At 54.1% G+C, this 15,425-nt stretch overlaps 1 protein-coding gene across 1 annotated transcript in view; it reads right to left on the bottom strand.

Annotated features, from left to right (window-relative positions):
• Positions 1-2,138: 2,138 nt before the first annotated feature.
• Positions 2,139-15,425, bottom strand: part of LOC134346734 (nitric oxide synthase 1-like) — a 70,910-nt gene continuing 57,623 nt past the window's right edge. Inside the window, exons 21-26 of the mRNA XM_063048308.1 lie at positions 14,807-15,017; positions 11,444-11,531; positions 9,227-9,348; positions 8,647-8,795; positions 4,686-4,880; positions 2,139-3,847 (exon numbers count right to left, since the gene is read on the bottom strand). Coding sequence (XP_062904378.1) covers positions 3,722-3,847; positions 4,686-4,880; positions 8,647-8,795; positions 9,227-9,348; positions 11,444-11,531; positions 14,807-15,017 — 891 coding nt within the window. The 3' untranslated portion in view covers positions 2,139-3,721. The remainder of the gene's footprint in view (positions 3,848-4,685; positions 4,881-8,646; positions 8,796-9,226; positions 9,349-11,443; positions 11,532-14,806; positions 15,018-15,425) is intronic.

Below are 15,425 nucleotides of genomic sequence, written 5' to 3'. Positions count from 1 at the left end.
ACGACGACTGTTTATTCCTGTTCATAGATGCTGCATGACCTGCTGTGCTCCCCAACCAAGTGTATTGCTCCAGATTTCTAGCATCTGCAGTACCTCTTATGTCCAGGATGGGATCTATCCAAGGTGATATAGGGTGCAAGGAAGGAGATAGCTGGGATCTGATGGAGAGGTGAGGTACCAGACGACTGGAGGATGGCTAATGTTTTCCCCTTATTTAAAATGGGCAGCAGGGAGAAGCCTGGAGATTACAGGTTGGTAAGCCTTCCGTCAGTGGTGGGCAAGGAGGTGGAGAAGGCTCTGAGGGATAGGATTTATGTTCACTTGGAAAGGAAAGGTCAGTCCAGCTTTGTGAATGGGAGATCAGGAGTCACTGATCTTACTGTTTTCTGAGGAGCTATCTGAGAAAATTGATGAAGGCAAATTGGTAAATATGGTTCACATGGACTTCGGTAAAGCTTTTGACAGGGTCCTGCAGAGTAAGCTGGACCAGAGGTTCAGGCACAAGGGATCAGAGTCATATTTGATGAGTGAGTGTAAGACTGGTCTGGTTGTAGGAGGCAGGATGTGGGAGTGGATGGGTGTTTATCTGACTGGAGTCTGTAACAATGGTGTAGCACAGGGTCAATGTTCATTGTTTGCAAAATTTATCAATGAATATCAGGCATTCAATCATAAGATTGCAAACATCGCAATAATCAGTGAAGGTACAGACAATAAAAGAGGTTGTCTAAGGATCGAGGGAGTCAGATCATCTGGAAGATTGGGTGAAGCTGTGGTGGCACACACAAAATGCTGGAGGAACTCAGCAAGTCAGGAAGGGAATGGACCATAGATGTTTTGGGTCAAGACCCTTCATTAGAATTCCACAGATGCTGCCTGACCTGCTGAGTTCCTCCAACATTGTGTATGTATTGCTCCAGATTTCTAGCATTTGCTGAATCTCCTGTATCTTCATTGGCAGAGGGAATTTAATTCAGTATGAGGTAAGCACTTTGAGAGGACAAATTCTGACAGGATAGAGAAAGTCAATGTAAGTCTTGGTGTTGATGTTCAGAGGGACCTTGGGGTTCAGGGCCACAGCTCTGTGAATCTGGTGACACTGGTGGACAGGGTGCGGAAGGAGGCATGTGGTAAACACTGGCCTTCCCAGACCAAGGCACTGAATCCAAGAGGTGGGACATTATGTTACAACTGGATGAACTGCTCCCAGCAGACAGTCCCCAGCCCCACAGCCTACCAGTTACCCCATCCTCCCCACAACCACGTTCTCTTTGATTGAGAGAAAAGGAACTACAATGATGCTTGACAGCAACTCCTTCAAGCTCACCCGCAGGAACAGAGAAATTTCTACCTTTCATGGCCCTCTATTCCCTTTTCAGGGTGGATGGGGTTCTGTCGGAGACCCTGAACTGGAGTTACACTCCAACTTCGGTTCTTTGCGGTGGTGGTTCCCGCTCCCAGGGGCACATGACCGGCTGTTCACCTTTGGGCTTCTGAGGCTTCGCGGCCCTGGGGGACGAGCCGATGCGAAGCTGGTACCGCCGACTGAAATAGCGCGGAAGAAAACAAAACATCGGGGACAATCTGAGCGGATTGGCTTTTGGGGGTTCTGTATCCGGCAAATTGCGCTCTCTCTCGGAACAGAGAGAGAGAGAGAGAGAGCGTGCGGTATGTCGGAATCTCGGGTGAACGATTAGTGTTTGTTATACTGCAGATCATGGTCTTTCTTGGGGGACTTGTTGGTGGGTGGAGAGCGCTGGAGCTTTCTTTGCTGAAATAAGCGGGGGGGGGAGAGGAGAGTCATTACTTTGCTACTGCTTTGCGTGGGGAGGGGGCTTTGGGGTTCTAACGTTTTTACTGTCACTCATTCTTTCGGGCGCGCTTCTGTTATCGTGGATGTGTGTGAAGAATTTCAGGTTGCATATTCTCTGATATTAAACGGAACTATTGAACTAGAATTTCATCAAAGCACCCAGAGTACGCGGCCAGTACTGACACAATGTTTGGTGTTTGCCTGCAAGGAAATGTTGAATCTGGCATTCCGGGGTCAAGGTGACATCAGTTTCTCAATGCGTCTCCTGACAGGAACACTCAGACTGAATGAGGTCAGTCAGATAGCAGCCAAGTCCGCTCATGATTTTCAGACAACTTTAATCAGTAGATAACACATGAGTATGACTAAAAGGCTTTTTATGAAAATACATCATTCAGACAGAGAGTGGGCCGGGATTGTCTTCATTAAATCATTAGCCGACCCACACGGAATGCAGGGGGATATCCTGCTGCCCAGCGGATAAATGACAGAGCGGAGGGGAGGGAGGGGACGCTGGTTAGAGATTGTGTTACAGGATGCTAGCCGAGCCCCTGGACAGCACGGCGCTGAACTCCCCCTGCAGCTCATGCACCGAAGCCAGCAGGGGGCGCCCCGCCCGGTGTAGTTTACCGAGCACAGTGGGGCAGTGTGAATTCACACCCAAGGAACAGGCAGGGGACCGAGCAGAATTGAGTTTGAATTCACACCCAGGGTCCGGGGAGGGGAGCAATCACTGATCAGTGTGAGTTCACACTCTGAGGACGGGGATCAATCAGTGGGGTAGTGTGAATCGCATCCAGAGATCGGGAATATGATTGATCGATGGGGGAGTGTGAGTGATCGATGGGGGAGTGTGAGTTCACACTCAGTGACCGGGGAGGGGACTGATCGGTGGGGGAGTGAGTTCACACTCAGGGACCAGGGAGGGGACTGATCGGTGGGGGAGTGAGTTCACACTCAGGGACCAGGGAGGGGACTGATTGGTGGGGGAGTGAGTTCACACTCAGGGACCAGGGAGGGGACTGATCGGTGGGAGAGTGAGTTCACACTCAGTGACCGGGGAGGAGACTGATCGGTGGGGGAGTGAGTTCACACTCAGTGACCGGGGAGGGGACTGATTGGTGGAAGAGTGAGTTCACACTCAGGGACCTGGGAGGGGACTGATCAGTGGGGGAGTGAGTTCACACTCAGGGACTGGGGAGGGGACTGATCAGTAGGGGAGTGTGAGTTCACACTCAGTGACCGGGGAGGGGACTGATCAGTCGGGGAGTGTGAGTTCACACTCAGTGACCAGAGGGGACTGATCGGTGGGAGAGTGAGTTCACACTCAGTAACTGGGGAGGGGACTGATTGGTGGGGGAGTGAGTTCACACTCAGGGACCGGGGAGGGGACTGATTGGTGGGGGAGTGAGTTCACACCGAGGGACCAGGGAGGGGACTGATCGGTGGGGGAGTGAATTCATACTCAGGGACTGGGGAGGGGACTGATCGGTGGGAGAGTGAGTTCACACTCAGTAACTGGGGAGGGGACTGATTGGTGGGGGAGTGAGTTCACACTCAGTGACCAGGGAGGGGACTGATCAGTGGGGGAGTGTGAGTTCACACTGAGGGAATGGGGAAGGGACTGATCAGTGGGGGAGTGTGAGTTCACATCAGGGACCGGGGAAGGACATCAGTTGGTGGGGGAGTGTAAGCTCACAGTTGGGGAAGACATTGAGAGGCCGAGATCGCCACACCCAGGCCCCGGTGTTCCGTGATTCGTCCTCTGGAGAGGATCGGCTGTCACCCAACGTAAAGAAACATGACTACGCAGTGAGATGATGAACGGGGGAAGCACTGATGGATCTTCTGGTGATGGAACCATGCTGACAGGTGACGATGAGCCCGGGGTCTTCCCCGCGACCACACTCACTGGGACTCAGACCCCCCCTTGGACTGTTGCCAGTAGGTGAAGGACGCGGAGCGGACTTTGGTGGTGACCTCGCGGGTGCGCAGCGTCAGTCCGAAGATGTCCTCGTGGTAACGGTTCTCGTCCTAGGCAGAGGGATCAGTGATTAAAGATCTGTGTGGAGAATCGATGGTGGAGTGGGAGGAGAGATGGGGGAGGGGAAAAAACGGCTGACAAGAGGAGGACAGAGAAGTAAGAGGGAGCAGAGGGGTAGGAAGGGGGGAGAGGGGTAGGAAGAGGCAGAGGGGTAAGAAGGGGCAGAGGGGTAGGAAGGGGAGAGGGGTAGGAAGGGGAGAGGGGTAGGAAGGGGAGAGGGGTAGGAAGGGGAGAGGGGTAACAAGGGGAGAGGGGTAGGAAGGGGGAGAGGGGTGAGAAGGGGAGAGGGGTGAGAAGGGGGAGAGGTGTAGGAAGGGGGAAGGGGGTAGGAAGGGGGTAGGAAGGGGGAAGGGGGTAGGAAGGGGAAGGGGGTAGGAAGGGGCAGAGGGGTGAAAGGGTGACTGGGGAGTGGGAGGGTTATGGAATTAGGGAGGGTGGTAGAGGGGAGGGGATAGGAGAAAGGGTCAGGGGAGGGGGATGGGAGTAGTGGAAGTGGTCAGGGGACAGGTGGAGAGGGTCAGGGAGGGGATACAGGGAGAAGGGCACAGGTAGAGGGGAACAGAGAGGGAGGTAGGGACAAGGAGGTGACAGGGAATCCTGTTCCCCTTGTCACTGCACAACAATGGACAACAACAGGGTAACCAGCTTGGGGTCTTGAAGCTGTCCACCAACCCACCCCTCCCAACACCATCCCCATCCCACCCAGAGCTCGTCCCGATACAGTTCATCTCACTGCAGGGGTGGAACAGATCGGGAGATATAACGTGCGGGTCTGCAGGGGCTTTGGAGATTTGAGCACAGGTCTACGGGACTTGCCACGGTTCCCACCTTCAGTCTGGCGATGTATGCAGCCGCCTCAGTCAGGCTGAGGCTCCCCTGTGCAGCGATAATCTCCTGGACGGTCCGTGAGACGTCCTGCGCCATGGTCACGTCACCGCAGATGTACAAATGTCCCTTCTGGGAGTCCAGAGCCCGGAACAGTTCCTCCGACAGCTGGTTTCGGATGATATCCTGCACGTACACCTGCCAAGGGAAGCACGCACCAAACGCCAACCGGGTCACAGAGGGGCACGGCTCAGAAATAGACCCTTCTGCCCATCAACCCTGTGCTGACCATCACATGTCCATTTACACTGATCCTAGCATACCCATCAACTCCCCCTCCCCCCCCCCGATACCACATCTCACTCACACACAAGGAGCAAGTCACAGTGGTCGGCCCCACACATGCATGGGATGTAGGAGGAGACGGGAGCACTGGGGGAAACACACAGAGTTAAAAGGAGAACGTGAAAACTCCACACAGACAGCACAACAGTCAGGATGGAATCTACGGCAATTAATTCCACAGATTCAGCACACCCTCTGCCTAAAGAAATTCCTGCTCTTCTCTGTTCCGAATGGCTATTCCTCTATCCTGAGGCTGGCCGTGGTCCGAGGTTCACCCACTAAAGGAAACATCCTCTCCACATCCAACCTATCTAGGCCGTGCAATTTTCAATGGGTTTGTTTGAAATCCTCCCCCAGTCTTCTGACTGCAGTGAGTACAGGTCCAGTGTCTTCAAATGCTCCTCAGATGTTAACTTTTCGTTCCCAAAATCATTCTCATGAACCTCCTCTGGACTCTCTCCAAAGCCAGCACATCTGGCCTAAAACTGTGCACAATAGTCCAATGCCTTATAAAGCCTCAGCACCACATCCTGTCATGGTCCGGATCGGGGTCCCTTTAAATTTATTTTGTTTGTGTTACGATCCGGACCATTGACTCCCTGTTTCCCTTTGGTTCCCGTTTTCCCGTGTCCCTCGGGCTTGGTGATTGGAGGCAATTTACTCTCAGCTGTACCGGTAGTTTATAAGTCTCTGGCTCTCAGCCGTTCGGCATGAGAACGTTAATAAAGTCACCGAAGGTACTGCGAGCCAATGTTATCTGGCTGGAGTAAGCCTAGTCTCCTCCTGAAGTAAGTGCCAGCAAGCTGCCTTCCCTCGTCAGTACGGGTCAGTCAAAGTTAACCCGCCGGGGTGAGTCACGAGCTCGCTGCTGCTTGGAGCATACTTGTGCCCAGTTATAGTACTGTCCATCGCTGTGTGGTCTCCGTATCCATGTCCTGTGTCTAAAAGGGGTCCCGGCCCTGCACCCTGGAAGGGTCCTGACCCTGTGTCAAGAAGAGTCCTGACTCTGTCCTGTGTCTAAGGAGGATTTCCGGCTCGGTGTTTTATGTCCTGTGTCAGAGTGTGTCCCGTGAATAAGAAGAGTTCCTGGCTCTCTGGAGGCTTCAAGTATCAAGTCCTGGCTCCAAGGTCCGAGGTCCGTGATTCCGAGTCCAAGCCCAGACCCTTGGTCCCAGCCTAGCCCAGAACCTGAGTCCCAGCCAAGCCCAGACCCTTGGTCCCAGCCAAGCCCAGACCCTTGGTCCCAGCCTAGCCCAGAACCTGAGTCCCAGCCAAGCCCAGACCCTTGGTCCCAGCCTAGCCCAGAACCTGAGTCCCAGCCAAGCCCAGAACCTGAGTCCCAGCCTAGCCCAGAACCTGAGTCCTGACGAAGGGTCTCGGCCTGAAACGTCGACTGCGCCTCTTCCTATAGATGCTGCTTGGCCTGCTGCGTTCACCAGCAACTTTGATGTGTGTTGCCAGAACCTGAGTCCCAGCTTAGTCCAGACCCTGAGTCCCAGCCTAGCCCAGACCCTTAGTCCTTGTCCAGTACACTATTCCTGCTTCTGCTTTGCTCTCCTTGTAACGAGCAATAAACTTTATTTAAGTTGACCTCACAAGATGTGTTTGTGTCTTGCATCTAGGTCCACTCCCAGTGCCCCTATTGTGACACATCCTTGCTCTTATATTCTAGTCCACTTTAAGTGAATGCTAACATTACATTTGCTTTCCTTACCACCAACTCAACCTGCAAGTTAATCTTTAGGAAATCCTGCACAGTTCCTTAGCTTGCAACACTGACTTTTGATTTTTCTCCCCATTTAGAAAATAGTCCATACCTTTATTCCTTCTGCCAAAGTGCATGACCATGCGCTTCCCAGCACCGCGTTCAATCTGCCTCTTCTTTGCCCATTCCTTCAATCTGACTAAGTCCTTCTGCAGACTCTCTGTCCCTCCACCTCTCCCTCTATCATCTGCAAACATGGCCATGAAGCAGAGAGCCACCAGTTCTGTCATCCAAATTGCCGACAGTGGGGAGAGTCACAACCCCAAACCCGGCACCCTGGGTCTGTCCGCATGGAGCCTGTAACCCCAGACCCGGCACCCTGGGTCAGTCCGCATGGAGCCTGTAACCCCAGACCCGGCACCCTGGGTCAGTCTGCACGGAGCCTGTAACCCCAGACCCGGCACCCTGGGTCTGTCTGCGTGTAGCCTGTAACCCCAGACACGGCACTCTGGGTCAGTCTGCATGGAGCCTGTAACCCCAGACCCGGCACTCTGGGTCTGTCCGCATGGAGCCTGTAACCCCAGACCCGGCACCCTGGGTCAGTCTTCACAGAGCCTGTAACCCCAGACCCGGCACCCTGGGTCAGTCTTCACAGAGCCTGTAACCCCAGACCCGGCACTCTGGGTCTGTCCGCATGGAGCCTGTAACCCCAGACCCGGCACCCTGGGTCAGTCTGCACAGAGCCTGTAACCCCAGACCCGGCACCCTGGGTCTATCCGCAAGGAGCCTGTAACCCCAGACCCGGCACCCTGGGTCAGTCTGCACAGAGCCTGTAACCCCAGACCCGGCACCCGGGGTCAGTCTGCACGGAGCCTGTAACCCCAGACCCGGCACTCTGGGTCTGTCCGCATGGAGCCTGTAACCCCAGACCCGGCACCCTGGGTCAGTCTGCACAGAGCCTGTAACCCCAGACCCGGCACCCTGGGTCAGTCTGCGTGTAGCCTGTCACCCCAGACCCGGCACCCTGGGTCTGTCCGCACTAAGCCTGTAACCCCAGACCCGGTACCCTGGGTCAGTCTGCATGGAGCCTGTAACCCCAGACCCGGCACCCTGGGTCTGTCTGCGTGTAGCCAGTAACCCCAGACACGGCACCCTGGGTCTGTCCGCACAGAGCCTGTAACCCCAGACCCGGCACCCTGGGTCTGTCTGCGTGTAGCCTGTAACCCCAGACCCGGCACCCTGGGTCTGTCTACGTGTAGCCTGTAACCCCAGACCCGGCACCCTGGGTCAGTCTGCATGTAGCCTGTAACCCCAGACCCGGCACCCTGGGTCTGCCGGTGTGTGGCCTGTAACCCCAGACCCGGCACCCTGGGTCTGTCTGCATGGAGCCGGTCAGACTCCGAATGTTGGGAGTCACCGGTCCAGCTCACTTGGGGTCAGAGGGTCAGGTGTCACAAGGGGTAGGAGGGTCGAGTCCATTTTGTGTCTGGGTTCCTGACCGCTTTTTTAATGGGAGCGCTCCCTCTCTCTGGGAACCTGATGTTCTAGACTCACTTCCATCACCCTCCCCCACCCCCTGGTTTCACCCTGACTCCCTTCATCTGCAGAGGCTGGAAATCCGAGCAACACACACAAAACGCTGGAGGAACCCAGCAGGCCGGGCAGCATCTATGGAAAAGATTACAGTCAGAGTTTCGGCCCGAAACGTCGGCGATATTCTGTTCCACTCAGCTGCCCGGCCGGCTGAGATCCTCCAGCATTTTGTCTGTGTTGCTTCATTTGATCCACACTTCTCTCCCCACCTCCTCACACTGCCCTCCCTTTCCCCAGCTCCATCCACTTAGCCCACAAACACACGCCTTCCAGCTCCCCTACCCCTCGTCCCTCCCTCCCGCTACCCCACCAGCCGTTCACCTTCTTCCCCTCCTGCTCCCGGGAGTAGGCCGTGTAGATCTCCCTGAAGACTCCCCGCTCCTTCGCCCGCATCATCTCCTCCTTGTAAATGTGGTCCTTGTCTGAGTACCTGCAGCCGAAGATTAGGGTCATCGCACACGGACCCCCTCCTGTGGGGCACAGGGCAGAGGTCACTCAGCGGGGTGAGGGGGAGGATGGGGGGAGGGGGGAATGGTGGAGGGAAAGGGTGATGAGGAAAGGGGGATGGTAGAGGGATGGGGTGATGAGGGAGAACATTGGAGGGAGGGGTTGCAGAGGTGGGATGATGGAGGGAGGGGATGAATGGAAGAAGGATGGGTCAAAACAAGCTGAGGGTGGTGTAGGTGACGGAATGGGACAGTGTTTGGGAAGGAAGGAGAGAGAGGGAAAGACAAGCTGCCCTCAATAGAGGGCAGTGAGTGGGTGGGCTGGTCAGGATGGAGTGAAGAGGGATCTGAGGCTTGTCCGGGGGAAGGGTGCAGTACAGTATGTGGGATACGGAAAGATAAGCCAGCATTCTCCGTGGTGGTTAGGAAGCAGAGCCCAGCGATTCCTCACTCACCTCGATTCTCCAGCTCGAACAGCCGCTGCTGCCAGAAGCTGCGGAAGGGAGCGATGCCGGTGCCGGGGCCCACCAGAACGCATGGCACCGACGGGTCCGAGGGCAGGCGGAACAGCGGGGCCCTGGTGAGAGAGAGACACGGGTCAGAACACGGCACACACTCAGGACACAGGTCAGAACACGGTACACACTCAGGACACGGGTCAGAACACGGTTAACTCTCAGGACACGAGTCAGAACATGGTACACACTCAGAACATGGGTCAGAACACAGTACACGGGTCAGAACACTGCACATGGGTGAGAACAGGGTACACACTCGACACGGGTCAGAGCACGGTTAACTCTCAGGACACGGGTCAGAACACGGTGCACACTCAGGACACGGGTCAGAACACAGTACACACTCAGGACATGGGTCAGAACATGGTTAACTCTCAGGACACAGGTCAGAACACGGTACACACTCAGGACACAGGTCAGAAAACCGTACACACTCAAGACACGGGTCAGAACACAGTACACACTGAGGACACGGGTCAGAACACGGTACACACTCAGGACACGGGTCAGAACACAGTACATGGGTCAGGACACGGGTCAGAACACAGCACATGGGTGAGAACACGGTACACACTCAGGACACGGGTCAGAACACAATACACATGCAGGACACGGGTCAGAACACGGTACACTCAGGACACGGGTTAGAACACAGAACTTACTCAGTACACGGGTCAGAACATGGTACATACTCAAAACACAGTCAGAATACTCTACATAGCTGGTTCATGAGTCAAAGTAGAGTACACACTTAGAACATAGGTCAGAGGTATGTGAACACCTGAGACACAGTACACACCCAGTGTATGATGAAGGCAGTACATACGTGGTACATGTGTCAGGGCACAGCTCACACATTATGCACAGCTCACATGTTACACACAGACATGGGTCAGAATGTGCTACATATGTGGTACATGGGTCAGAGCACAGTTCACACATTTTAAGGAGCTAGTGTGTGGTACACACCTAGTGAGTGGGCAGTGGGTGGCGTTGACAGCCAGTGTGGGCAATGGGTGGTGTTCATGGCCAGTGTGGGCATTGGTTGGTGCTGGAGGCCAGTGTGGGCTGTGGATAGAGTTGGCAGCTAGTGCGGGCAGTGGGTGGTGTTGACAGCCAGTGCGGGCAGTGGGTGGTGTTGACAGCCAGTGCGGGCAGTGGGTGGTGTTGACAGCCAGTGTGGGCAATGGTTGGTGTTGGGGGCCAGTGTAGCAGAGGTTGGTGTTGACGGCCAGTGCGGGCAGTGGGTGGTGTTGATGGCCAGTGCGGGCAGTGGGTGGTGTTGACGGCCAGTGGGTGGTGTTGATGGCCAGTGTGGGCAGTGGGTGGTGTTGACGGCCAGTGTGGGCAATGGGTGGTGTTCATGGCCAGTGTGGGCATTGGTTGGTGCTGGAGGCCAGTGTGGGCTGTGGATAGAGTTGGCAGCTAGTGCGGGCAGTGGGTGGTGTTGACAGCCAGTGCGGGCAGTGGGTGGTGTTGACAGCCAGTGCGGGCAGTGGGTGGTGTTGACAGCCAGTGTGGGCAGTGGGTGGTGTTGACAGCCAGTGTGGGCAATGGTTGGTGTTGGGGGCCAGTGTAGCAGAGGTTGGTGTTGACGGCCAGTGCGGGCAGTGGGTGGTGTTGATGGCCAGTGCGGGCAGTGGGTGGTGTTGACGGCCAGTGGGTGGTGTTGATGGCCAGTGTGGGCAGTGGGTGGTGTTGACGGCCAGTGGGTGGTGTTGGGGGCCAGTGTAGCAGAAGTTGGTGTTGACAGCCAGTGCGGGCAGTGAGTGGTGTTGACGGCCAGTGTGGGCAGTGGGTGGTGTTGACAGCCGGTGTGGGCAGTGGATGGTGTTCACGGCCAGTGTGGGCAGTGGGTGGTGTTGACAGCCAGTGCGGGCAGTGGGTGGTATTGACCGCCAGTGCGGGCAGTGGGTGGTATTGACCGCCAGTGCGGGCAGTGGGTGGTATTGACAGCCAGTGCGGGCAGTGGGTGGTATTGACCGCCAGTGCGGGCAGTGGGTGGTATTGACCGCCAGTGCGGGCAGTGGGTGGTATTGACAGCCAGTGCGGGCAGTGGGTGGTATTGACAGCCAGTGCGGGCAGTGGGTGGTATTGACAGCCAGTGCGGGCAGTAAGTGGTGTTGACGGCCAGTGCGGGCAGTGGGTGGGTACCTTCTGATGAAGCAGAAGACAGAGTCATCGGGGCTGATGCGGTTGAGCCAAGAGGAGCAGACTCCCTGTCGGACCGGACCAGTCCCACCTGGAAAACAAACAGCCACAGGGTAACTCAGGAGAATTGGTGCTTTGCTCTACGGTGAAGTTAAACATGCATGGAGTGACGGGACATTGCTGAGGTGCAATGTGAATTGTTCTCATCTGTAAATCCTGTGGAGAAGGTAAGGAATTCTGAGAAGGGAATGGTGATCTCTGGAAACATACTGACATTACAAAAGAGGAACTGATGATTAAAGTGGATAACTTCCAAGGGTGCTGACAAAGTGGGGCCTAAACCTCTGTGAGAAACTAGGGGAGATACAGCAGGCATTCAGGTAGAGAGTTTTGATGGCCATAAGGTAGATACCAGATGACTGGAGGCAGCTCCATCTTGGTTTCTAGCCTACAAAGTACCCAGGACATCTTCAAGGAGCGGTGTCTCAGAAAGGCAGCATCCATTATTAAGGACCCCCAGTACCCAGGGCATGCCCTCTTACTGTTACCATCAGGTAGGAGGTACAGAAGCCTGAAGGCACACACTCAGCGATTCAGGAACAGCTTCTTCCCCTCTGCCATCCGATTCTGAAATGGACATTGAGCCCTTGGACAGTACCTCACTTTTTAAATATACATTATTTTTGGTTTTGCACAATTTTTAATCTATTCAATATACATATACTGTAATTTATATATTTATTATTATCTCCCCCCTCTTCTTCTAGATTATGTATTGCATGGAACTGCTGCTGCTAAGTTAATAAATTTCACGATACATGCCGGTGATAATAAACCTGATTCTGGTTCTAACTAAGGCTCTGAGCCGAACATCAGTAATGGGAAAGTTACCTAGAAATAGAATCCAGCTACATTTGGAAAGGCAAGAATTGATTTGACGTAGCGTGGCTGCGTGCGTGAGAAATTGTCCTTTATGAGTTTAATTCAATTTTTAAAGAGATAACCAGGAGGATTAGAGAGGCCACGGTAATAGAGGTTGTTCTCTTGGTCTTTGAGAAGACTTTGTGTGACAGAGTGGTCCGGAAGGTTAGAATCCATGGGATCCAAGGTGAACCAGCCATTTGGTTGCAAAATTGAATTGGTGGTAGGAATCAGAGGGTTATCGATTTTAACCAATGTTTCGATGACAAACTCTGCCATCTTCATCAGGGATGATGCCTAGATACAGTGGTATACATGTACCTCCCTCATCCATCCCTCATGGTTGGCTAATCTTCATCCAATCAGGTTTCCGCCGTCCCACCTTATTTACAATTAAATTCTGGTTTTTACTTAGAGCGAGACCTTCATCTTTGATAAAATTCTTTTCCTCTAGTTTTATTTCAACGGCTTCCTTCACCAGACGGTCCCCAAAAGCCACTGGTGCGGCACAAAGCTTTGTGCTGTTGAAAATCGATACCTGTACCTGGCTGGAAGGCCGAGAAGAGTTTGTTCGTCACATGCACCAGGAAAGCACTGGGTCCTTTTTTAAATCAGAGGGTTGTTTTTCAGATTGGAGACCTGTGACCGGTCGTGTGCTGTAGGGTCCCCTGTTGTTTCTGTCACCGATATTAATGATTTGGATGGGAAGGTATGTGGCACGGTTTGGATGTATGTGGATGATACCCCACAACTGGGGGTGCGGAGGACAGTGAAGATGGTTGACTAAAGTCACACCAGGATCTAGATCAGCCGGGAAAGTGAGCAGGGAAAGGAAGACAGAATTTATCTCAAAACAATAGATTTGGGGAAGTTAAATCAGGGCAGACACTTGTAACGTAAGTGACAGGGCCTTGTGTAGTAGATCAGAGTGCTTTAGTACAGGCAGGCCTGGAGGTAGCAGTACATTCTCCTCTGAAAGTGGCTCCACAGGCAGACACTGTGGTGAAGGATTTTGGCATTCTTGCCTTCACCATTCAGGACATGGAGCGCAGTATATGAGGCAACACAAAACGCTGCTAAGACAACACCTGGAGTTGCTGGAATATTGTGTGTAGTTCTGGTCACTCTGTGATAGAATGGTGTGATTAAACTAGAAAGGGCGCAGAAACGATTCACAAGGATGTGGCCAGGCCTGAAGAGCTTGAGTTAGGAGAGACTGGGACTGCTCGGACTGTTTTCCTTGGAGCGAAAATGATCCAAAAAGCAATAGCAGCAGAAAGATATTGAGTGCTGGAATGATTGAAGCCTCAGCATTACATCATTGCTTTCATATTCTAGTCTGATAACCATATAACCACATAACAATTACAGCACGGAAACAGGCCATCTCGGCCCTTCTAGTCCGTGCCGAACTCTTACTCTCACCTAGTCCCACCGACCTGCACTCAGCCCATAACCCTCCATTCCTTTCCTGTCCATACATCTATCCAATTTAACTTTAAATGACAACATCGTACCTGCCTCAACCACTTCTGCTGGAAGTTCATTCCACACAGCTACCACTCTCTGAGTAAAGAAGATCCCCCTCATGTTACCCCTAAACTTTTGCCCTTTAACTCTCAACTCATGTCCTCTTGTTTGAATCTCTCCCACTCTCAATGGAAAAAGCCTATCCACGTCAACTCTATCAATCCCCCTCATAATTTTAAATACCTCTATCAAGTCCCCCTTAACCTTCTACACTCCAAAAAATAAAGACCCAACTTGTTCAACCTTTCTCTGTAACTTAGGTGATGAAACCCAGGAAACATTCTAGTAAATCTTCTCTGTCCTCTCTCTATTTTGTTGACATCTTTCCTATAATTCGGTGACCAGAACTGTACACAATACTCCAAATTTGGCCTCACCAATGCCTTGTACAATTTCAACATTACATCCCAACTCCTATACTCAATGCTCTGATTTATAAAGGCCAGCATACCAAAAGCTTTCTTCACCACCCTATCCACATGAGATTCCACTTTCAGGGAACTATGCACCATTATTCCTAGATCCCTCTGTTCTACTTTAGTGACCTTACGCAGATTAAAAGCTCATAGGAGGTATACATGTGGCTGTTCATAGTCTTTTTCTCAGGATAGGAACTTGGGTCCAAAGGTCAAACCAGTGATTTGCGAGTCCTGGGATTGATACCCAGAGGTCAGTGAAGTTCGGAGGGTAACTGAGTTGGTGTTTAGGTTGGGGGGAAGGTGGAGGTCGGTTTGGGTTGGTGGGGAGGGGGTTAGGAATGGGAGGGGTCTGGTCTTGGATTGGGAGAGGATTGATGTCAATTCCGAGATGTCCCTGAACAGCCATTATCCTGAGCCCCAGGGTGAGACAGCACCCACTGGAGCCACGGGCTCGGGGCGGCCCACACCCGGAGCGCGGTCAGCCTCAGGACCCTACCCTTGGTGCGGTACTCCAGCACGGCGACTGTGGCATGGATCTGACCGGGGTGCGCGTCAGGCGAGCTGCTGATGGAGTAGTAGCGGGGCTGCAGCAGGGGCAGCTGGCTCAGCAGCAAGCTGGCAGGTGGACGGGCCGAGGGGAACTCCTGCAGCACATCCGCCACTGTCGGGTTGTTCTCCCACTTCCACTCCTCGTACCGGTGAGTCCCCTGCAAGCAGAGCAGAAAGCAACAGTCAGGCACGACGGGGGGAGCAGTCTGACATCGGCCGGGGGGAGCAGTCTGACATCAGCCGGGGGGAGCAGTCCGACACCGGCCTGGGGGGAGCAGTCCGACACCGGCCTGGGGGGAGCAGTCCGACACCGGCCTGGGGGGCGCAGTCCGACACCGGCCTGGGGGGCGCAATCCGACACCGGCCTGGGGGGCGCAGTCTGACACGGGCCGGGGGGAGCAGTCCGACACGGGCCGGGGGAAACAGTCAGACACCGGCCTGCGGGGAGCAGTCCGACACCGGCCTGGGGGGCGCAATCCGACACCGGCCTGGGGGAGCAGTCCGACACGGGCCGGGGGGAGCAGTCCTACACGGGCCGGGGGAAACAGTCCGACACGGGCCGGGGG

Source organism: Mobula hypostoma, chromosome 5 (assembly GCF_963921235.1).
Source record: "Mobula hypostoma chromosome 5, sMobHyp1.1, whole genome shotgun sequence".
Classification (NCBI taxonomy): Eukaryota; Metazoa; Chordata; class Chondrichthyes; order Myliobatiformes; family Myliobatidae; genus Mobula; species Mobula hypostoma.
Note: the sequence above shows the minus strand (reverse complement) of the source record. Positions and strands in the feature narration are given on the sequence as shown.